Source organism: Rhinoderma darwinii, chromosome 8 (assembly GCF_050947455.1).
Source record: "Rhinoderma darwinii isolate aRhiDar2 chromosome 8, aRhiDar2.hap1, whole genome shotgun sequence".
Classification (NCBI taxonomy): Eukaryota; Metazoa; Chordata; class Amphibia; order Anura; family Rhinodermatidae; genus Rhinoderma; species Rhinoderma darwinii.
The window spans coordinates 4,760,591-4,785,304 of NC_134694.1; the positions used below are offsets into that span (position 1 = coordinate 4,760,591).

At 42.7% G+C, this 24,714-nt stretch overlaps 1 protein-coding gene across 3 annotated transcripts in view; it reads left to right on the forward strand.

Moving 5' to 3' along the window:
- The first annotated feature begins 9,765 nt into the window (after positions 1-9,765).
- Positions 9,766-24,714, forward strand: part of GTF3C5 (general transcription factor IIIC subunit 5) — a 30,951-nt gene continuing 16,002 nt past the window's right edge. For 2 of the 3 annotated variants that reach the window (XR_012850254.1, XM_075834711.1), the window contains exons 1-10: positions 9,940-10,115; positions 11,056-11,281; positions 16,002-16,200; positions 17,886-18,081; positions 18,708-18,812; positions 19,118-19,232; positions 20,627-20,707; positions 21,175-21,272; positions 22,065-22,147; positions 22,334-22,476. Coding sequence is in view for 2 of the 3 variants with exons in the window: in XM_075834711.1 (XP_075690826.1) it covers positions 9,987-10,115; positions 11,056-11,281; positions 16,002-16,200; positions 17,886-18,081; positions 18,708-18,812; positions 19,118-19,232; positions 20,627-20,707; positions 21,175-21,272; positions 22,065-22,147; positions 22,334-22,476 (1,375 nt within the window). In the remaining variant the exon portion in view is untranslated. Of the gene's footprint in view, positions 9,885-9,939; positions 10,116-11,055; positions 11,282-16,001; positions 16,201-17,885; positions 18,082-18,707; positions 18,813-19,117; positions 19,233-20,626; positions 20,708-21,174; positions 21,273-22,064; positions 22,148-22,333; positions 22,477-24,714 lie in introns of those variants that run through there. The other variant, XM_075834712.1, reaches the window with a different exon arrangement.

Consider the following 24,714-nt stretch of genomic DNA (forward strand, 5'->3'; position numbering starts at 1 on the left):
CTTCATCCAGAAGATCATTTGTGAGGGCAGACACTGATGTTGGGGGAGGGGGCCGGGCTCTTAATCTCCGTTCTAGTTCATCCCAAAGGTGTTGGATGGGGTTGAGGTCAGGACTCTGTACGGCCGGTCAAGTTATTCCACCCCAAACTCCCCCAGCCAACCAACCGACCAACCAATGAGCCAACCAACCGACCGACCGGCCAACCGACCGACCGGCCAACCGACCGACCGGCCAACCGACCAACCAGCCATGTCTCTATGGACCTTGTGCACTGGGTGCAGTCATGAGGAACAGAAAAGGCCGAAACCCAAACTGTTCCCACAAAGTTGAAACCTTCTATTGTCCAAAATGTCTTGTGTGCTGAAGAATTAAGATTTCTCTTCGCTGGAACTAAGAATCCAACCACTGAAAAACAGCCCAAATTACCCCCCCCCCCCAAACGTTACAGCTGGCACAATGCAGTCAGATGGGTAATGTTCTTCTGGCATTCATCAAACTCAAACTCATCCATCAGACCCCCAGATAGGGAAGAGTCCAGTGGCGGTGGCTTTACACCCCTCCATCTGACGCCTGGCATTGTGCTGGGTGATGTTCGGCCCCCATGCCTTGAAACTCCCGGGCACAGTTTTTGTGCGGATGTTAATACCAGAGGAGGTCTGTACTCTGCAGTTATGGAGTCAGCTGAGTGTTGGCATCCCCGCTCTAACTTTCTGGAAAAGCAGAGTGCCAAAAAATATGGTTGTCATTCAGTTCCCACGGTGGTTGTCACCCAGCTTTCCCAGAATCCTAAAGAACAAATCTAACAAGTTATATCGTGATACCAGAGGGAAAGTATCTATGACTGCATAAGATTTGCTATTCTAGAGCCTGGGAAAGCTGTGGGAGCTGTAATGGCGGTCATATTGGTGGTCACCCAGCTTTCCCAGAAAGAGATAGAATTAAGGAACAGTTGAATAAACGGTCTTACTATACTGTAAGGATATACCGAATGTCTAGTGAGTTAGAAATCTGGAGGTTTGGGTGGAGCAGCGATGACTCCACTCATTGCTGTTCTGTGATATCCTTATCTATTCTCACCGCCTGCTAACTGCCAGCGGGCAATGTCAGCGGGTTAATGGGCAGGAGGGGCTACGCCAAGAGGCATCGAGAAAACAAAACAGTTCCAAAGACGAGAACAGATGTTTCATAACTGACCCTTGGGTATCAAAGACGAGATATGGGATTTAAAGTTTCTAACATGACAGGTGCAGCACCACCATTGTAACCCATCTTTCCTGGAGCCCTAAACGGCATGTCTACCTAGTTATACACAGATACGTTCCCCACTCATATCGCGGCATAATACAGAGCCCCATAGAAAGGTATGGGAGCTGTAATAACAGGCATAATGGCTGCTACCCAACTTTACCAAGAAAGATAGATACAACTAGTTCACTACTGGTTTAACCTGGGTATCTCCTGTATATAATTATACATGTACAGCTGGTATAAGTTATACATCTTCTTGTATATAGTGATATGGAGCATGCTGGTATAACCTGGGTATCTTCTGTATATAATTATATATGTACAGCTGGTATAAGTTATACATCTTCTTGTATATAGTGATATGGAGCATGCTGGTATAACCTGGGTATCTTCTGTATATAATTATATATGTACAGCTGGTATAAGTTATACATCTTCTTGTATATAGTGATATGGGGCATGCTGGTATAACCTGGGTATCTCCTGTATATAATTATATATGTACAGCTGGTATAAGGTCTACATCTTCTTGTATATAGTGATATGGAGCATGCTGGTATAACCTGGGTATCTCCTGTATATAATTATATATGTACAGCTGGTATAAGGTCTACATCTTCTTGTATATAGTGATATGGAGCATGCTGGTATAACCTGGGTATCTCCTGTATATAATTATATATGTACAGCTGGTATAAGGTCTACATCTTCTTGTATATAGTGATATGGAGCATGCTGGTATAACCTGGGTATCTCCTGTATATAATTATATATGTACGGCTGGTATAAGTTATACATCTTCTTGTATATAGTGATATGGAGCATGCTGGTATAACCTGGGTATCTCCTGTATATAATTATATGTGTACAGCTGGTATAAGTTATACATCTTCTTGTATACAGTGATATGGAGCATGCTGGTTTAACCTGGGTATCTTCTGTATATAATTATATATGTACAGCTGGTATAAGTTATACATCTTCTTGTATATAGTGATATGGAGCATGCTGGTATAACCTGGGTATATTCTGTATATAATTATATATGTACAGCTGGTATAAGTTATACATCTTCTTGTATATAGTGATATGGAGCATGCTGGTATAACCTGGGTATATTCTGTATGTAATTATATATGTACAGCTGGTATAAGTTATATATCTCCTTGTATATAGTGATATGGAGCATGCTGGTATAACCTGGGTATCTTCTGTATATAATTATATATGTACAGCTGGTATAAGTTATACATCTTCTTGTATATAGTGATATGGAGCATGCTGGTATAACCTGGGTATCTTCTGTATATAATTATATGTGTACAGCTGGTATAAGTTATACATCTTCTTGTATACAGTGATATGGAGCATGCTGGTTTAACCTGGGTATCTTCTGTATATAATTATATATGTACAGCTGGTATAAGTTATACATCTTCTTGTATATAGTGATATGGAGCATGCTGGTATAACCTGGATATCTCCTGTATATAATTATATATGTACAGCTGGTATAAGTTATACATCTTCTTGTATATAGTGATATGGAGCATGCTGGTATAACCTGGGTATCTCCTGTATATAATTATATATGTACAGCTGGAATAAGTTATACATCTTCTTGTATATAGTGATATGGAGCATGCTGGTATAACCTGGGTATCTTCTGTATATAATTATATATGTACAGCTGGTATAAGTTACACATCTTCCTGTATATAGTGATATGGAGCATGCTGGTATAACCTGGGTATCTTCTGTATATAATTATATATGTACAGCTGGTATAAGTTATACATCTTCTTGTATATAGGGATATGGAGCATGCTGGTATAACCTGGGTATCTTCTGTATATAATTATATATGTACAGCTGGTATAAGTTATACATCTTCTTGTATATAGTGATATGGAGCATGCTGGTATAACCTGGGTATATTCTGTATATAATTATATATGTACAGCTGGTATAAGTTATACATCTTCTTGTATATAGTGATATGGAGCATGCTGGTATAACCTGGGTATCTCCTGTATATAATTATATATGTACAGCTGGTATAAGTTATACATCTTCTTGTATATAGTGATATGGAGCATGCTGGTATAACCTGGGTATCTTCTGTATATAATTATATATGTACAGCTGGTATAAGTTATACATCTTCTTGTATATAGTGATATGGAGCATGCTGGTATAACCTGGGTATCTTCTGTATATAATTATTTATGTACAGCTGGTATAAGTTATACATCTTCTTGTATATAGTGATATGGAGCATGCTGGTATAACCTGGGTATATTCTGTATATAATTATATATGTACAGCTGGTATAAGTTATACATGTTCTTGTATATAGTGATATGGAGCATGCTGGTATAACCTGGGTATCTTCTGTATATAATTATTTATGTACAGCTGGTATAAGTTATACATCTTCTTGTATATAGTGATATGGAGCATGCTGGTATAACCTGGGTATATTCTGTATATAATTATATATGTACAGCTGGTATAAGTTATACATCTTCTTGTATATAGTGATATGGAGCATGCTGGTATAACCTGGGTATCTTCTGTATATAATTATATATGTACAGCAGGTATATTATACATCTTCTTGTATATAGTGATATGGAGCATGCTGGTATAACCTGGGTATCTTCTGTATATAATTATACATGTACAGCTAGTATAAGTTATACATCTTCCTGTATATAGTGATATGGAGCATGCTGGTATAACCTGGGTATCTTCTGTATATAATTATATATGTACAGCTGGTATATTATACATCTTCTTGTATATAGTGATATGGAGCATGCTGGTATAACCTGGGTATCTGCTGTATATAATTATATTTGTACAGCTGGTAGAAGTTATACATCTTCCTGTATATAGTGATATGGAGCATGCTGGTATAACCCGGGTATCTTCTGTATATAATTATATATGTACAGCTGGTATAAGTTATACATCTTCTTGTATATATAGTGATATGGAGCATGCTGGTATAACCTGGGTATCTTCTGTATATAATTATATATGTACAGCTGGTATAAGTTATACATCTTCCTGTATATAGTGATATGGAGCATGCTGGTATAACCTGGGTATGTCCTCTATATAATTATATATGTACAGCTGGTATAAGTTATACATCTTCCTGTATATAGTGATATGGAGCATGCTGTTATAACCTGGGTATCTTCTGTATATAATTATATATGTACAGCTGGTATAAGTTATACATCTTCTTGCATATAGTGATATGGAGCATGCTGGTATAACCTGGGTATCTCCTGTATATAATCATATATGTACAGCTGGTATATGTTATACATCTTCTTGTATATAGTGATATGGAGCATGCTGGTATAACCTGGGTATCCTCTGTATATAATTATATATGTACAGCTGGTATAAGTTATACATCTTCTTGTATATAGTGATATGGAGCATGCTGGTATAACCTGGGCATCTTCTGTATATAATTATATATGTACAGCTGGTATAAGTTATACATCTTCTTGTATATAGTGATATGGAGCATGCTGGTATAACCTGGGTATCTTCTGTATATAATTATATATGTACAGCTGGTATAAGTTATACATCTTCTTGTATATAGTGATATGGAGCATGCTGGTATAACCTGGGTATCCTCTGTATATAATTATATATGTACAGCTGGTATAAGTTATATATCTTCTTGTATATAGTGATATGGAGCATGCTGGTATAACCTGGGTATCTTCTGTATATAATTACATATGCACAGCTGGTATAAGTTATACATCTTCTTGTATACAGTGATATGGAGCATGCTGGTATAACCTGGGTATGTTCTGTATATAATTATATATGTACAGCTGGTATAAGTTATACATCTTCTTGTATATAGTGATATGGAGCATGTTGGTATAACCTGGGTATCTTCTGTATATAATTATATATGTACAGCTGGTATAAGTTATACATCTTCCTGTATATTGTGATATGGAGCATGCTGGTATAACCTGGGTATCTTCTGTATATAATTATATATGTACAGCTGGTATAAGTTATACATCTTCTTGTATATAGTGATATGGAGCATGCTGGTATAACCTGGGTATCTCCTGTATATAATTATATATGTACAGCTGGTATAAGTTATACATCTTCCTGTATATAGTGATATGGAGCATGCTGGTATAACCTGGGTATCTTCTGTATATAATTATATATGTACAGCTGGTATAAGTTATACATCTTCTTGTATATAGTGATATGGAGCATGCTGGTATAACCTGGGTATCTTCTGTATATAATGATATATGTACAGCTGGTATAAGTTATATATCTTCCTGTATATAGTGATATGGAGCATGCTGGTATAACCTGGGTATATTCTGTATATAATTATATATGTACAGCTGGTATAAGTCATGCATCTCAGTCACATTTAGTGACAAGGGTAAAAAAATCCCTATAGCACAACGAAGGGGAAATCTAGAAATAGCAGAGTTATCGTCCTGTCCACATGTGGCTGTCAGGATTTGAGGATGTGGTCGGCCGGTGTTTTTTAGAATTGATCTTTCAGCAACATCTGAGGACACCCAGAGAAGCCTGGAGTAAATGCTGAGCCGTGGAAATAAAGGATCGCTGGACCCTGGAGATATTAACCATTTCCTGACAGCAAATATTAAGAAAGCTTAAAATATAAAGCCACAAAGACGTGTGGTAATGAGCAGTCAATCACTTGGAGGAACGGGGGGAGGGCAGGTCGCACGTTAGAATAGGTTCAGCGTGTTAAATTACAGGGGGTCCTGGGATTTGCGGACGTCATAGGCCCCTGATTCCTTTAACGTTGCCTCCTTGACACCCGATGGGATATCAGATCTAAAATTCCGGATTATCAGATGCCAGATTAATGGAATTCCACTGCATTTTACATGTTACGCCTTCTTAACATCTCTTATGATATTGCTCTAGTGATAGTAGATCGGTTTCTAATATACGGATCCCCGAATCATTGTGGCCCCTATACAGATGGTATTCCGATCACAGGGGGTGTCTCATCACAGATTCTGCAGGTGGAAGCCACGGACAGCTAGACATTACACGGACAGCTCGCCTCCGGCAGAGCGGGCGCCACTTTTGCAGATTAACTCTCCATTCTAGCTCATGAAGGTGGAAGTCTCAAGTGAGGGGGAACCACTATAGCGTCCACTACACCTCTTGGATCTTCACCTATCGGGAAAACGGTGTCCGGTGACTCCCAGTCGCTATTTTCCGGCTGCTGCATCCTCCGTACACTTCATTGTAGAGTTTGCCGCGCGTCCATTGGAGTCTGTGGTCCGTTACGAAAAGAGCCGAGCGCTGCCACCTATCCATTTAAGTGTATAGTGAGTGTGTGCTGGGAATTGGTATACGGGGGTCGCTGGACCACCGTTTTCCCAATAGGTGAGGTTCCCAGAGGTGGAGTGGCCGCAATAGAGGCCTCCCTCGTAGAGACAGAGAAGTATGTCTGGTATGTACACAAAATTAAAATGTGGGTGACATTACCTGCAAAAATCCCCGATGCAAAGGATATAGATATTTATTTCAGATTCTAGTTATCTGTTTATTACGTTCCTATTTCCGACGATTTTGTAGAGGTCGTTTCGAACTGCGAGATTTCTTCAACCTTGTTTTTGCACCCAGTCAAATATGCTGAGTAATTGGGTGAGGATGGGGTGTAGTCTCCTCATAGGATACTGGGAGCCACTGATAAAGAAAGCTGCTTTCTACCATCCACCGCACGCTGAGCGCTTCTTCCTTTTCAATACTTTGACACTTCTCGACAATTCTAAAATGGTTCTTCTGTGTCCTGAAGGGATAACATCTTTGCAGTCACTGTATTTCCAATCCCAGTATCAGTACATGGAAAATATGCTGATGACTAGTGAAGCCTTTCTTGCCTCCTACTGACATTGAGAAGAAAATACAAGATCTTCTTTCTTACGCTAGCCTTATAGCGCAGGATATAAGACTTATCTTTATATTGTACATTAATGGTCTCCAACCTGCGACTCTTCAGCTGCTGGGCAACTACTGATCCCAGTATACAGTCACGATGGGGCTGGTAGTTTTACAACATCTGGAACTCCACATGAACGTTTTGTAGAAAGAATAAAACATAATGTTCAATATTCTAAATATGTTGGAGACAAATTGATAAAAATCCATATATGTATATTTCTGGCCGCCATTTTTTTGCGGTCTCCTCGTGGCCAACAGTTTCCAGTTGGGGGGACGGCGATTTTCTTGCCAGTCTCTCTACCCAGTGACATACATAGTGGGGGCCCCTGTCCTCCTTCAGGTACTTGACACCACTATACTCCTATCCGCCAGAAGGTCCTGGTGCCCCATCCCTAATTCCCCGTGCCCGGAATCACAGCCCGCGATAAGTGGGGACATACAAAGTAAAGGAGCACGGCCCGCAAAATCCAAAAAGTAGGACATGCTCCATATTTTCCGGCACGGTTCTATGGCACGGGCACCTTTCCATAGCGCTTTGGAAAGGTGTCCACGGCCAATAGAACCGGGCGGGATCGTAATTACGGACTGTATGGCGGTCCACAATTAAGTAGTTTTTCCACGGTCGTGTGCATGGGGCCTAACATTTGCTCACATTGCAGCAACTATAGAGGTCACATCCCCCTTCAGGTTCTTAGCTGCATTAACCTAGAATTGGCCTTCTCTTTCTAAAGAGCCCATAGCAGCCACATGGGCTACCTCTGTAGTATGGACGCCTCCCTAATATGCAGCTACCGTCGACCAGTCACAGACCATCAATGCAATGCCATCAGCGCTGCAGATGCAGAATACAGGCTGCCTGGCACCAGTAATCCGCAAACCAATGGCTGGTAATTTGCATGTCCTTGTAATTCCAGAAAAAGTCTGACTCATTTTATAAAGCGGCGTTGCTTGCACAAGTTCTTGCAGCGTACGGGGTATTCTTTTACTTAGGTTACGATGCCACCCTCTGGTAAAACTCGGAGACGAGTTCACCAAAAACAAATTGCTGAACCAAGAGAAGAATTATACATTGTGCTGATCGCCGGGGGTCCCAGAATTCAGACCCCTACAAATTAAAAAAGGATGTCCTACAATGCTTTGGTCCCAGAGAGTCCCTTTAGGGCTTGTCCACACGTAACGGAATTGCTGCGTGTTTTCCGTCCCGGATCACAGATGGAAAATATGCAGCAGAATACAGTAACAGCAAAGGGGGTGAGATTTAACAAATCTCATCCACACGCTGCGTAAAATTTCCGACTAGAAATTGACCTGCGGTGCGTATATTTCGGACCGCAGCATGTCGATTCCCGCTGAGGAAAGTGGACTGAGTTGCTGCGTTTTTCAGAGGAGATGTCACCGTTTCCCAGCATTGAGAAAAACGCAGAAAAATCGGCATAATTTTTGGCAGTAAAAAACGCAGGAAATAGTGCGGTTTTTCTGCAGCAGAAATCCTGCTAGTTTCGGAGGAATTGCTGCAGAAATTTTCTGCAGCGATTCCGTTAATCGTGGACGAGCCCTTACACCCACCATTGTTGTGTTTTTAAAAACGCCATGGTTTTTGTGGCATTTCGTGTAGGATTTTATTAGTGTCAAAAAAAACGCTACGCCTAGATGTTATCTTGAAATCAATAAGGATTTATTAAATGCACTACAAAAAGTGAGTTTTTTTTGTGCGTTTTTTTTTAGCTCCGTATGAAAGGAGCAAACGAGTGACAATCAACAAGCGGTCTCATGGATCGGCGCTCGTCTACACGGCCCATGTAAGAGGACCCTAAGGCTATGTTCACATGGAGGAATTTTTTGCAATAGGAGGCAGACCCTTCTTTTTCCTTCAAGCTGTTTCAGCAAAAGGACAAAGCGCCCTGCCCGATCTACAGGCGGATTCCGCCCAAACTTCCCATTGAAATGAATGGGAATAGGAATCTTTTTGCTGACAGCAGGAATAATTTTGTGGCGGGACACGCCAAGCAAAATCCGCTATGTGAGCAGGAATGGGGAACTGGATACACAAGTCTTTGGTATTGGTGGGGTCCCAGCGGTCGTATAGCCAAAATTACATATTTATGGCATATCAAATCAATGGGGCTTAAATGTTGTTTGTGTGAAAACCCTTTAAATGTGCACTGCGGCCGTGATGGGGGCATTACGTCTGTTCTGATAAAGGCGTGGTCAGAATATTTGAAGCTGGAGTGCAATTCCTTTAATCTGGCACCCGATAATCCAGAACTTCCGGCACATAATTGCAATACAATGTAGAATTTCACCGGACCTATTATCCGATAATCCGGAATATTTTATACTCGCATATTCTATCCGGTTCCGTTAATGACGGTTTAAACTAATTTCACACTAGGCCTCATTTATAACCAAAACCTGAAGCTGTTGTCCATAGCAACCAATCAGATTCCAGTTTACATTTCTTCAGTGCAGGGTTAGAAAATGAAAGTAGCGATCTGATTGGTTGCTATAGACAACACTTTCTGTCCTCACTGTATCTATACATCAAGCCTCATACATCTATACAGTGACGTTTCTCTCATTTTTACCAGACTGCGGTCTCCTGCCGGCAGGATATCGCCATTGTAATAAGGTAATGTGCGAGAACAGCAGGGAACCTTTCTGCCGCGGAACCTTCTTTGCAGGTCGCTGAGCGGGACGGCGGATAGAGAGTGACGGACCCAGTAGTAAAGACATGGAGGGCTCCGGCGTAGTTCCCCTACCTCTGCAGCAGAAGCCCATGTTGTGTGTGGAGTACCCAGGGCTGGTACAAGACGTGGACAAGATGCTGAGGACCCTGGGCGGGGAGGAAGGGGTGTCCCGGGTGAGGGCTCCGTCTCTTTATTATACCTTAAGGGGGAGGGGTGTTGCGTTACATATACATATACATATACATACACATACACATACACATACACATATATATACATATGAGAAAACTTAAAATATCCGCCTCAGCTGTAGAACTACAACTCCCAGAATGCTTTGTCTTTTGTAGCAGGACATTGTGTCACTTGTAGTTCTACAAGAGCAAAAATAGTGTGTGTTCATGTGCAGTCTTGATTATGGGACGCGCCGAATCGATAGTGAGTCACTCTAAAAGAAGCGGTAACAGTCACATGACTTCTATCGTAGCGCGACCGCTATTTTGACTACGAAGTGCCGCTTACCGGTTTGCCGGCCGCACATCTAAACTCCAGACCAGACGCTGGCGGAAGTCCTGACGTCAGAATGCAAAGTACTACGGTTTTGTAAGGTTAATACGACCCTTGTCCGCTGCGCGTCGGTCCAATTCATCAACGCGGGATCTCCGGCGGCAAAACGGGGCGGATACGGATTATAAGAATTAATATCTGAATAATTAAAGTATTAAAAAAACAAAACCATCCTTTACTTATCGATGCCGCCTGCCTTTCCTAATTTTCTAAATATAAAAAAACGGACGATGTGTCATGTGACCCTGGCGGCCAGTCACGTCCTCGCCAACTCTTTTATCAAGAGAATCACAATATAGAGCGTTGTTCTGGCCGCCATCTTTTTTTCCTGGTGGCAGCCTAGAATGGAAGTTCTGTTGCGTATGTATACACCCCCCAGCCGTTCTCCTGTATGTAGTGACCCTACATTTTAGCGTTGGGGGGGGGGGGGGTGTCACATGCCAGTCCCGGCCTCTGTTGCTAGGCAATCGCCACTACATACGTTGTTCTATATGATGTCTATAAAAGTGATATTTTGCATAGTCTGATGTTTACATCGTGTTCTGACAGGTGTACGCCGACCCCGCAAAGAGGCTTGAGCTGTATTTCAGACCTAAGGACCCGTACTGCCACCCCCTGTGTGCCAACCGCTTCCCCACCACCACCATGATTCTGCGGGTAAAGAAGAAAACGCGTAAGAAAAAGTCAAACGACCCCGATATGGGAGAGTCGGCTCCAGAGGGAACAATCAGCATGGAAATCCTTGGTGTTGTGGGCACAGTCTATAAATTCCAAGGTTTGTAAGAACTCCTAAATTATCACTCCAGTGAAAGTCTGAAAATTTTATCTTATTATTGGCATCTAATAGTCCAGAAAGTCTGATAATTCAGCATGTGTTTTAGGGTAAAGTAAACCCTTCGCTTCATCAATTCTATCAACATCATTGCACTTTTAAAAACATTACTTATCTTGTATTGTTCCCGAGTTAAAACAGCCTGTGTTATACTCCAGAGCTGCACTCACTATTCTGCTGGTGGAGTCACTGTGTACATACATTACATTACTTATCCTGTACTGATCCTGAGTTATATCCTGTATTATACTCCAGAGCTGCACTCACTGTTCTGCTGGTGGAGTCACTGTGTACATACATTACATTACTTATCCTGTACTGATCCTGAGTTACATCCTGTATTATACCCCAGAGCTGCACTCACTATTCTGCTGGTGGAGTCACTGTGTACATACATTACTTATCCTGTACTGATCCTGAGTTATATCCTGTATTATACTCCAGAGCTGCACTCACTATTCTGCTGGTGGAGTCACTGTGTACATACATTACATTACTTATCCTGTACTGATCCTGAGTTACATCCTGTATTATACTCCAGAGCTGCACTCACTGTTCTGCTGGTGGAGTCACTGTGTACATACATTACATTATATATCCTGTACTGATCCTGAGTTATATCCTGTATTATACTCCAGAGCTGCACTCACTATTCTGCTGGTGGAGTCACTGTGTACATACATTGCATTACTTATCCTGTACTGATCCTGAGTTACATCCTGTATTATACTCCAGAGCTGCACTCACTATTCTGCTGGTGGAGTCACTGTGAACATACATTACATTACTTATCCTGTACTGATCCTGAGTTACATCCTGTATTATACTCCAGAGCTGCACTCACTATTCTGCTGGTGGAGTCACTGTGTACATACATTACTTATCCTGTAGTGATCCTGAGTTATATCCTGTATTATACTCCAGAGCGGCACTCACTATTCTGCTGGTGGAGTCACTGTGTACATACATTACATTACTTATCCTGAGTTACATCCTGTATTATACTCCAGAGCTGTACTCACTATTCTGCTGGTGGAGACATTGCGTACATACATTACATTACTTATCCTGTACTGATCCTGAGTTATATCCTGTATTATACTGCAGAGCTGCACACACTATTCTGCTGGTGGAGTCACTGTGTACATACATTACATTACTTATCCTGTACTGATCCTGAGTTACATCCTGTATTATACTCCAGAGCTGCACTCACTATTCTGCTGGTGGAGTCACTGTGTACATACATTACATTACTGATCCTGTGCTGATCCTGAGTTATATCCTGTATTATACTCCAGAGTTGCACTCACTATTCTGCTGGTGGAGTCACTGTGTACATACATTACATTACTTCTCCTGTACAGATCCTGAGTTACATCCAGTATTATACCCCAGAGCTGCACTCACTATTCTGCTGGTGGAGTCACTGTGAACATACATTACATTACTTATCCTGTACTGATCTTGAGTTACATCCTGTATTATACTCCAGAGCTGTACTCACTATTCTGCTGGTGTAGTCACTGTGTACATACATTACATTACTTATCCTGTACTGATCCTGAGTTATATCCTGTATTATACTCCAGAGCTGTACTCACTATTCTGCTGGTGTAGTCACTGTGTACATACATTACATTACTTATCCTGTACTGATCCTGAGTTATTTCCTGTATTATACTCCAGAGCTGCACTCACTATTCTGCTGGTGGTGTCACTGTGTACATACATTACATTACTTATCCTGTACTGATCCTGAGTTACATCCTGTATTATACTCCAGAGCTGCACTCACTATTCTGCTGGTGAAGTCACTGTGAACATACATTACATTACTTATCCTGTACTGATCCTGAGTTACATCCTGTATTATACTCCAGAGCTGCACTCACTATTCTGCTGGTGGAGTCACTGTGTACATACATTACATTACTTATCCTGTACTGATCCTGAGTTATTTCCTGTATTATACTCCAGAGCTGCACTCACTATTCTGCTGGTGGAGTCACTGTGAACATACATTACATTACTTATCCTGTACTGATCCTGAGTTACATCCTGTATTATACTCCAGAGCTGCACTCTCTATTCTGCTGGTGGAGTCACTGTGTACATACATTACATTACTTATCCTGTACTGATCCCGAGTTACATCCTGTATTATACTCCAGAGCTGCACTCACTGTTCTGCTGGTGGAGTCACTGTGTACATACATTACATTACTTATCCTGTACTGATCCTGAGTTACATCCTGTATTATACTCCAGAGCTGCACTCACTATTCTGCTGGTGGAGTCACTGTGTACATACATTACATTACATATCCTGCACTGATCCTGAGTTATATCCTGTATTATACTCTAGAGCTGCGCTCACTATTCTGCTGGTGGAGTCACTGTGTACATACATTACATTACTTATCCTGTACTGATCCTGAGTTACATCCTGTATTATACTCCAGAGCTGCACTCACTATTCTGCTGGTGGAGTCACTGTGTACATACATTACATTACATATCCTGCACTGATCCTGAGTTATATCCTGTATTATACTCCAGAGCTGCTCTCACTATTCTGCTGGTGGAGTCACTGTGTACATACATTACATTACTTATCCTGCACTGATCCTGAGTTATATCCTGTATTATACTCTAGAGCTGCGCTCACTATTCTGCTGGTGGGGTCACTGTGTACATACATTACATTACTTATCCTGTACTGATCCTGAGTTATAGCCTGTATTATACTCTAGAGCTGCGCTCACTATTCTGCTGGTGGAGTCACTGTGTACATACATTACTTATCCTATACTGAACCTGAGTTATATCCTGTATTATACTCCAGAGCTGCGCTCCCTATTCTGCTGGTGGAGTCACTGTGTACATACATTACATTACTTATCCTGTACTGATCCTGAGTTATATCCTGTATTATACTGTAGAGCTGCGCTCACTATTCTGCTGGTGGAGTCACTGTGTACATACATTACTTATCCTATACTGATCCTGAGTTATATCCTGTATTATACTCCAGAGCTGCGCTCCCTATTCTGCTGGTGGAGTCACTGTGTACATACATTACATTACTTATCCTGTGCTGATCCTGAGTTATATCCTGTATTATACTCCAGAGCTGCACTCACTATTCTGCTGGTGGAGTCACTGTGAACATACATTACATTACTTATCCTGTACTGATCCTGAGTTACATCCTGTATTATACTCCAGAGCTGTACTCACTATTCTGCTGGTGTAGTCACTGTGTACATACATTACATTACTTATCCTGTACTGATCCTGAGTTATATCCTGTATTATACTCCAGAGCTGCACTCACTATTCTGCTGGTGTAGTCACTGTGTACATACATTACATTACTTATCCTGTACTGATCCTGAGTTATTTCCTGTATTATACTCCAGAGCTGCACTCACTATTCTGCTGGTGGAGTCACTGTGAACATACATTACATTACTTATCCTGTACTGATCCTGAGTTACATCCTGTATTATACTCCAGAGCTGCACTCACTATTCTGCTGGTGGAGTCAATGTGTACATACATTACATTACTTATCCTATACTGATCCTGAGTTACATCCTGTATTATACTCCAGAGCTGCACTCACTATTCTGCTGGTGGAGTCACTGTGAACATACATTACATTACTTATCCTGTACTGATCCTGAGTTATATCCTGTATTATACTCCAGAGCTGCACTCACTATTCTGCTGGTGGAGTCACTGTGTACATACATTACATTACTTATCCTGTACTGATCCTGAGTTATTTCCTGTATTATACTCCAGAGCTGCACTCACTATTCTGCTGGTGGAGTCACTGTGAACATACATTACATTACTTATCCTGTACTGATCCTGAGTTACATCCTGTATTATACTCCAGAGCTGCACTCACTATTCTGCTGGTGGAGTCACTGTGTACATACATTACATTACTTATCCTGTACTGATCCTGAGTTATATCCTGTATTATACTCCAGAGCTGCACTCACTATTCTGCTGGTGGAGTCACTGTGTACATAAATTACTTATCCTGTACTGATCCTGAGTTACATCCTGTATTATACTCCAGAGCTGCACTCACTATTCTGCTGGTGGAGTCACTGTGTACATACATTACATTACTTATCCTGTACTGATCCTGAGTTACATCCTGTATTATACTCCAGAGCTGCACTCACTATTCTGCTGGTGGAGTCACTGTGTACATACATTACATTACTTATCCTGTACTGATCCTGAGTTATATCCTGTATTATACTCCAGAGCTGCACTCACTATTCTGCTGGTGGAGTCACTGTGTACATAAATTACTTATCCTGTACTGATCCTGAGTTATATCCTGTATTATACTCTAGAGCTGCACTCACTATTCTGCTGGTTGTTGTTGGAAACAATCAGCAAGTTTGTTGACTTACTTAACATCTTTACTGAGCTCCCATAATGCAGGCGGGCAGTAAATACCTATTGTAAAGACCACACGTCCCAGAATTTAAATTAAAAAAAATCTGCGTTATACACACACAGATCAAGCAGAGAATGTTGTAAGATTTCAGCTCTGAAGCTGCAGAATTGTGAATGGAGAATAAGCAAAAAGTGGCGAATCCCTAAACTCCTGAATTGTTTGTTTTCTCAGGAATGTCTGACTTCCAGTATTTGGCTTTCACCGGCGGCTCGGACGGGTCTCCGACTTCCCTCTATGACAAAGTTTTACTGAAGAAGCCAGAAAAAGAAGAATACTTTCACCAGGACATCCCCCTTCATATCCCTCCACCCATTTTCTCCCGACTTGACAACCCCGTGGATTATTATTATCGTCCTAACATCAATCACAGGTACAGGACGGTCAGACCGGGTGACCTCTGACCAGCGAGGCGATAAATAAAGTGCGTTTCTTTTTAGGGTACTGTCTCATCTTGTATGGTAAAATTCCTTTAATCCAGAATCCAATAGCGGCGGAGTCACATCAATTCCGCTGCAAAAATGGCAAGTAAGAAAAAAGAAAAAAAGTTATACTTACCCAGAGTTCCCTGCTTCTTCAGTCCGACCTCATGGGATGACATTCCATGTGACCGCTAGCAGCCAATCACAGGGTGCAGTAGTCAATTGGCCTGCAACGTCATCCCAGGAGGCCGGACTACGCGTCGAGAAGAGGGAGGGGCTAAGTATGAACGTTTTCTTTTATCTTTCCGTCGCTGCCTAACGCAGCGAAAAATACGCAGGAAAGACACACGATTTTTCGGACGGCATTCCCTGCGGTGTTCGGGGCGGACGCGCTGCGCAGCTTGACGCATCGTATCCGCCCAGAACATGCAGTGTGTTCGTACCCATACAACAGCTGGAGGGCCGCAGGTTTGCCGACCAATGATTTTTACCGTAGGTGATATTTGATGAGATTTTCCGGGTCTAGGATCGGTGGAGCTCGGACTCTTAACTCCCCCACCGAAGGGGAAGCTACAGCGCGCACCGCGTCTCCTTCATCGTTTACCCGGCACAGCGCCGTACATTTGGTAGTGATAGCGGTACTGCAGCTCCGTCCTATTCAAGGAAATGAGACAGAGCTGCAATACCGGCTACAGACACTATGAAATATATGGCGCTGCACCTGCTAAATAATGAAGTCAATGCTGCAGCGATCGCTACGGACAGCTGATCGGCAATGTTGCCTGAGGTAGGACCCCCAGGGAACTGATATTGATCTATCCTAAGCAAAGGACATCAATATTATAGTCCTGGAAACCCTTTAAAAGGGAACCCGCCCTAGGACATCAGGGTGCCATAACGTTACTGAGCAGCCCCCCAAAGTGCTAAACCAGTAGTGTAAATCTATAATGGCACCCCACTACCCCCTGTAATTTATAGAGATGTGGGCATGCTGGGAGTTGTAGTTTAGCATCAGCTGGAAAGCCACAGGTTGGGGAATACTACGGTGTGTTCTATTACGGTCAAGGTTGACTGATGAAAGTCCTGCCATCGTTCCAGCAGCCTGATAGATTTACTTCTGCTGTTAATGAGACGTATCTTTCTCTGCAGCGGAGTCTTTCTCACCCATTCGGCACTGGCAGATTTAATGTGCCAATTTTCATTTATTTTTGCAGGGGGGTGTTTTCTAGTACCTGGAACCCACCCCACTCCCCCAAGCCATTCGTGAGAAACTGACTTGAATGATTAAATTATATTTTTGCCACTAGGGGGTGCTCACTGCATAGGGATTTATAATTCAATAGGAGCTGTATAGATCTCTATGTAGTGAGCTCCCCCTAGTGGTGGCTGCAGACAGATAGAATTTGATCATGTAACTCTATAGCTGTAAGGAGGGAAACGGAAGATCTGGGACGTTGTATCAGAAAACCGAAGCTCTGACCCTTAGAAAGAATTCTGGTTGCCCTGATTCACCTGCTGTTTATGGGGCAGTTTTGGAACCCAAGTGCATTTTCCCTTATGAGCTCCTGCAGCTGCACAGCGCCACCTGCTGTTCATGTTCATTTCTGCACTATTGACATTTCTCTTGTTTTTTCAGGGACGGGTACCAGCCCCCACACCTGTCCAGTGATAATCTGATTGGGTTAAGCAGGGCCCGCAGGCCTCACAATGCGATATTTGTAAACTTTGAGGACGGAGAGGTGCCCACTGAGCCCCACCCGGCTGCCGTCAAAAACTGGAAGAAGCTGTGTACCAATGCTGTGGACAAGAAAGTAGAGCAGGACATGAAGAGGGTACGTGCAACCCTGCCAATATGTCATCTACTCTGTCCGAAGCCCCGGCAGACACGAGTCCTGATGTTCTTGGCACAAGCAGCATATTGGCCAATCATAGAACAATGTTTAGAGGAACTGCCCAGGACCCTGTGGTGAAAATGTGGCGTCAGATCACCGTCAAAAAGGATTAAAAGGTCGCGGTTTTTCCAGGGGTCAGTCCTGTGTCGTCGTCCCCCGTCCCCCCCACTGAGAACATGATCTGTCCTGAGGACGGGCCAGCTATGTGTTTTCCTGGGAGACCCATTTAACTTATGAGCTTCTATCTATCTCTCTATCTCATATCTATCTATCTATCTATCTATCTATCTATCTATCTATCTATCTATCTATCTCATATCTATCTATCTATCTATCTATCTATCTATCTCATATCTATCTATCTATCTCATATCTATCTATCTATCTCATATCTATCTATCTATCTATCTATCTATCTATCTATCTATCTATCTATCTATCTCCTATCTATCTATCTCCTATCTATCTATCTATCTATCTATCTATCTATCTATCTATCCATCCACAGACTTTGCCTAACATTATTGTATTTCTGGTGTAACAATATAATTATTTTATTTCTTCAGCTTTTTAGCGGTCGCCCCATTTGGTCCCGTAATGCAATTAAGGCCAATGTCAGCATCCATCCCGACAAGCTGAAGTTGCTGCTGCCTTATTTTGCCTATTACATGGTGAGTTTCTTTGTGTATTATTTTCCTGCATGAACAGGAACCTGTAAGGTTTACATGGAGCAAAGCACAGAACTCTGACTGCAGCTCCGGATGTGATTGGAGTAGAACACACGATGTATCTTTAGATCCGTACAAGATAAATAAAGCAAAATATTTTTAAAGCTCCACCATGTTCTATGTGGATTTCATTAATATTTTTTGTCATTGATAATTCTACTCCTTTACATATCGGCAGGCGCCGGTGATGTTCCTTCGTAGCGCAAACAATGATTTTCACCTCTATTTGTTCTTATTCCTCTTTGTAGTTGACTGGGCCATGGAGAAGTCTGTGGGTTCGGTTTGGCTATGACCCCAGGAAAAATCCAGAAGCTAAAATTTACCAAGTACTTGATTTCCGGATACGCTGTGGAATGAAGTACGGTAAGTAGTGGGGGCCGAGCTCATTCAGCCTTTTTATGCAGCATCAATGCGGTAGAGTTTATTAGGGGCGGTGGGGTTATAAATGTCCCATTATTATGAGCAGAGGTAATATTCAGAGTGACCGCCCTGTGCAGCACTTACAGCGCTAGACGGGCGGGGGTGATCAATAAGATGGTGGTCTGTGGTATCTGGCGCCATCTGACTGCAGAATATCCCACATTTACTGGACAGGGGATCCATAGAGCGAACAAGACGATCGAAGTCCCACAAATGCTCAGTTGGGCTCGTCTGGCAAATTAGGGGGCCGGGGAAGTACTTGGAGGTCTTGGTCTGGCTCTTCCTGTCAGACATTTCTCGCTGTGTGACTTGTCGCATTGTCTCGCTGGAAGATTCCACCTGCCCCAGGAAAGACAGTCAGCATGTAGGGGGGGGGGGGGGGGAGGACACGTGATCTGCAGTGATGGATTCATACCCAAATCGGTTCAGAGCCTTCCACATGGATGAGTGGCCCAGTGCCAGGAAAACATCCCCCGACCATAACGCTGCCGCCACCGGCTCGTGTTCCTCCAGCAATGCCTGCCGGGTGTTTGTTCTCTGATGTTTCTCGCCTGACGCGCCGACGTCCATCCGTTCCATGAAGCAGAAAACGCGACTCATCGGAGAAGACGACCCTCTGCCAATCATCGGTGGTCCGAGTCCAATGCTGCCGCGCAAATTGAAGCCTTGCTTTTTTTCGATGTTTAAAACAACAGTTCAGTGACCGTCCGTCTACTCCGGAGCCCCATACGCAGTCGCTTTGACTGATCTGTTGTATTAGACGCACGTCCGGTCGCCCCCTGGTTGTTTTTCACTGTAGCGTGTCATTCACTCCTCACGCACCTTCGTAGCCGACGTTCACCTCTCGCATCAATGGCGCCTGGTGCTCCGCAGTTTCCACCTCGGTTATTCCCAATGGCGCCATTTCTCCACTCACGATACACGGTCACCACAGCAGCACGAGAACCGTTCACAAACTGCACTGTGAGAAATACCAACACCGTGGCCCGAAAGCCGATAATCAGCCCTTATTACAACTCTGATAAATCGCCCCTTATACCCATGGCAACGACGAGTGATCTGTGATCAGACGGCCGACCGCACCCCTTATAGACCCACCAAGCCACCGCACATCACTGCCCTCATGGGCCACGTGGTGCCGAGGTCGAAAGTAGGAGGTGCTCATAATAATGGGGCTCGACTGATAAATATATATTTCACATACAAATCTGGTACGGAGAATGGTCAGCCGGGGGAATATTGTATTGGTTTATTAAATGTCGTGTCCTGACAGTTGTGTTTATAGCATGACCTAGTGATCTTATATATATATATACACCTATTTCACCTTCCTACAGGGTACACCCCAAACGATATGCCAGTCAAAGCCAAACGCAGCACTTACAATTACAGCTTGCCGATCACTTTGAAGAAGCCAGGTGAGTTTCCTCGGATGCTGCAAACATGGCCGGTCCGCCGCCTCGTCTACTGAACGGCCTTTATAATGTAAGTCCCGTGAGGTCTAAATGATTATATTGAAGCCACTGACCTATAGATGATACGTTCCTGCTTTTTAGCTCTGTACCATTAGGGCAGTGACTCCTTTCTGGCATCGTCTATTGGAGTCTGAGCTAGTCGGAAGTCCAGTCTCCAAGGGAGCGGCTCTATAACTTTACCATGCTTTACACTGCAGCTCTGCTTGTTCAGATGTTTGGTCTGTTGGTCTTCCCCTGGGCGCGTTCACACATCAGTTTATTGTGAAAGCAGGTCCTACTTTTCTCGGCTGGGATCCGTTTCCGTTGTCGGCGAGGCAAACAAAACAAAGTGCGAATTATTTGTGTGACGGTCCTTCTATATTTTGCTGATACTTCGTGACTATGTACACGTTTTGTTTTTTTTACCTCAGTGCCGCAAGCAATCAGTATGCAGGACCTGACCCATGGACTGGGGTCACTGGGATCTAAAGACCATAAAAAGCTTCCACCTAATAAATACCGTCTGAAGGTGAGCGCGTTTTACTAAGGATAAACATTCTCCACTGGCCGGATGGGCTTTCTAATATTTTCACAAACGCAGGAAAATTCAGTAGCCCGCGCCATTGTGTAGTATAGAGGTTTTAAAGGTGCAGTATAGAAACGCTGTACTCACACGGGGTATAATGTGGTCCTCCGTTGTTGGACCTGGAATCGTCCTCCCCGTCTGTGGTCTATAAATAGTCCTCCAGTGATCGTATGGATTAGTTCGGCTTTGTATGTCTGTGAAGAAGTAACGGACCAGGCCTCATTATTGGGTCGAAAAGTTACTTTAAAGTTTTATTTTTTCTTATTTAAAAAGTTTTATTAAAAAAATTGGTAAAATACATAAAACCAGGAGCTCAACGCGTTTCGCAGGTGATCCCGGCTTCATCAGGAGTGGTAGCATTTGCCCTGCTGCATGAAGACCTGCCTGTGGTCTCAATAGCAATGCACTGATTTTTGCCATAAACTGCAATATTCTGATATTGCAGTCTATGGCATAAGCGATCTACTGATCGCAGGTTCAAGCCCCTAGGGGGCTATTAGGGTCTATGGATATTATAGAGGGGAGGCCACTTCTCGGGACCACCATCTTTTTAGCCAGAGCAAAATAGCAGATGCAAAGAGTGGCTCCCCCTATGGAGGAACCAACGTAACCAATCACAGCACAATACGCCCCTTTAATTCGTCGGGTTAGATTTCTGACATGGATTGTCTATCTGACCGGTGGAGCACTTTATCTTTTTGAAATATTTACTTCTCCCCCGTGTCTGATTTACAGGAGTCCGTTTACATTTTCCGGGAAGAGAACTTACCGCCGTACCGTCAGATGTTTTACCAACTGTGCGATTTAAATGTGGAGAGGTAAGACGTGCGGCTGAGCGCAGCGCAACAGGTCACATTGCAGAAAAGAAATCTGCAGTATACGTCTCATTTTCACGTACGGAGAAGACTCCCGTTTATTTTGGCGTGCCCGCACATACCCAGCACGTGAACGGCACATTACTCCGTGGGGCGCGGAGATAAAACGTTACGAATGTTTTTCCATAGTCTGCAGGAGATCATTAAGAGAAATGACGACGCCGAGGGCGAATGTACTGAACGGGATGGCTGGTGTCTGCCGAAGACCAGCGACCTACTCAGAGACTCGATGTCCCTTATGATCAAGCAGATCATCCGCTCCAAGAGACCAGGTGACATACGAAGATGTTTACACCATTGTTTCAGTTTATAGATGGATATCATCTACATAAGAAGATGAATACATTAGTAAATATGACATTTCATATCTTGTATAATACAGGCTGTAACACATGTAATGTATGTACACAGTGACTCCACCAGCAGAATAGTGAGTGCAGCTCTGGAGTATAATACAGGATGTAACTCAGGATCAGTACAGGATAAGTAATGTAATGTATGTACACAGTGACTCCACCAGCAGAATAGTGAGGGCAGCTCTGGAGTATAATACAGGATGTAACTCAGGATAAGTAATGTATATACACAGTGACTCCACCAGCAGAATAGTGAGTGCAGCTCTGGAGTATAATACAGGATGTAACTCAGGATCAGTACAGGATAAGTAATGTAATGTATATACACAGTGACTCCACCAGCAGAATAGTGAGTGCAGCTCTGGAGTATAATACAGGATGTAACTCAGGATCAGTACAGGATAAGTAATGTAATGTATGTACACAGTGACTCCACCAGCAGAATAGTGAGGGCAGCTCTGGAGTATAATACAGGATGCAACTCAGGATCAGTACAGGATAAGTAATGTAATGTATGTACACAGTGACTCCAGCAGCAGAATAGTGAGGGCAGCTCTGGAGTATAATACAGGATATTACTCAGGATCAGTACAGGATAAGTAATGTATGTACACAGTGACTCCACCAGCAGAATAGCGAGTGCAGCTCTGGAGTATAATACAGGATGTAACTCAGGATCAGTACAGAATAAGTAATGTATGTACACAGTGACTCCACCAGCAGAATAGTGAGTGCAGCTCTGGGGTATAATAGAGGATGTAACTCAGGATCAGTACAGGATAAGTAATGTATGTACACAGTGACTCCACCAGCAGAATAGCGAGTGCAGCTCTGGAGTATAATACAGGATGTAACTCAGGATCAGTACAGGATAAGTAATGTATGTACACAGTGACTCCACCAGCAGAATAGTGAGTGCAGCTCTGGGGTATAATAGAGGATGTAACTCAGGATAAGTAATGTAATGTATGTACACAGTGACTCCACCAGCAGAATAGTGAGTGCAGCTCTGGGGTATAATACAGGATGTAACTCAGGATCAGTACAGGATAAGTAATGTAATGTATGTACACAGTGACTCCACCAGCAGAATAGTGTGTGCAGCTCTGGAGTATAATGCAGGATGTTACTCAGGATCAGTACAGGATAAGTAATGTAATGTATGTACATAGTGACTCCACCAGCAGAATAGTGAGTGCAGCTCTGAAGTATAATACAGGATGTAACTCAGGATCAGTACAGGATAAGTAATGTAATGTATGTACACCGTGACTCCACCAGCAGAATAGTGAGTGCAGCTCTGGAGTATAATACAGCATGTAACTCAGGATCAGTACAGGATAAGTAATGTATGTACACAGTGACTCCACCAGCAGAACAGTGATTGCAGCTCTGGAGTATAATACAGGATATAACCCAGGATCAGTACAGGATAAGTAATGTATGTACACAGTGACTCTACCAGCAGAATAGTGAGCGCAGCTCTGGAGTATAATACAGGATGTAACTCAGGATCAGTACAGGATAAGTAATGTAATGTATGTACACAGTGACTCCACCAGCAGAATAGTGAGTGCAGCTCTGGAGTATAATGCAGGATGTTACTCAGGATCAGTACAGGATAAGTAATGTAATGTATATACACAGTGACTCCACCAGCAGAATAGTGAGTGCAGCTCTGGAGTATAATACATGATGTAACTCAGGATCAGTACAGGATAAGTAATGTATGTACACAGTGACTCCAGCAGCAGAATAGTGGGTGCAGCTCTGGAGTATAATACAGGATATAACTCAGGATCAGTACAGGATAAGTAATGTAATGTATGTACACAGTGACTCCACCAGCAGAATAGTGAGTGCGGCTCTGGAGTATAATACAGGATTTAACTCAGGATCAGTACAGGATAAGTAATGTAATGTATGTACACAGTGACTCCACCAGCAGAATAGTGAGTGCAGCTCTGGAGTATAATACAGGATGTAACTCAGGATCAGTACAGGATAAGTAATGTAATGTATGTACACAGTGACTCCACCAGCAGAATAGTGAGTGCAGCTCTGGAGTATAATACAGGATATAACTCAGGATCAGTACAGGATAAGTAATGTAATGTATGTACACAGTGACGCCAGCTGCAGAATAGTGAGTGC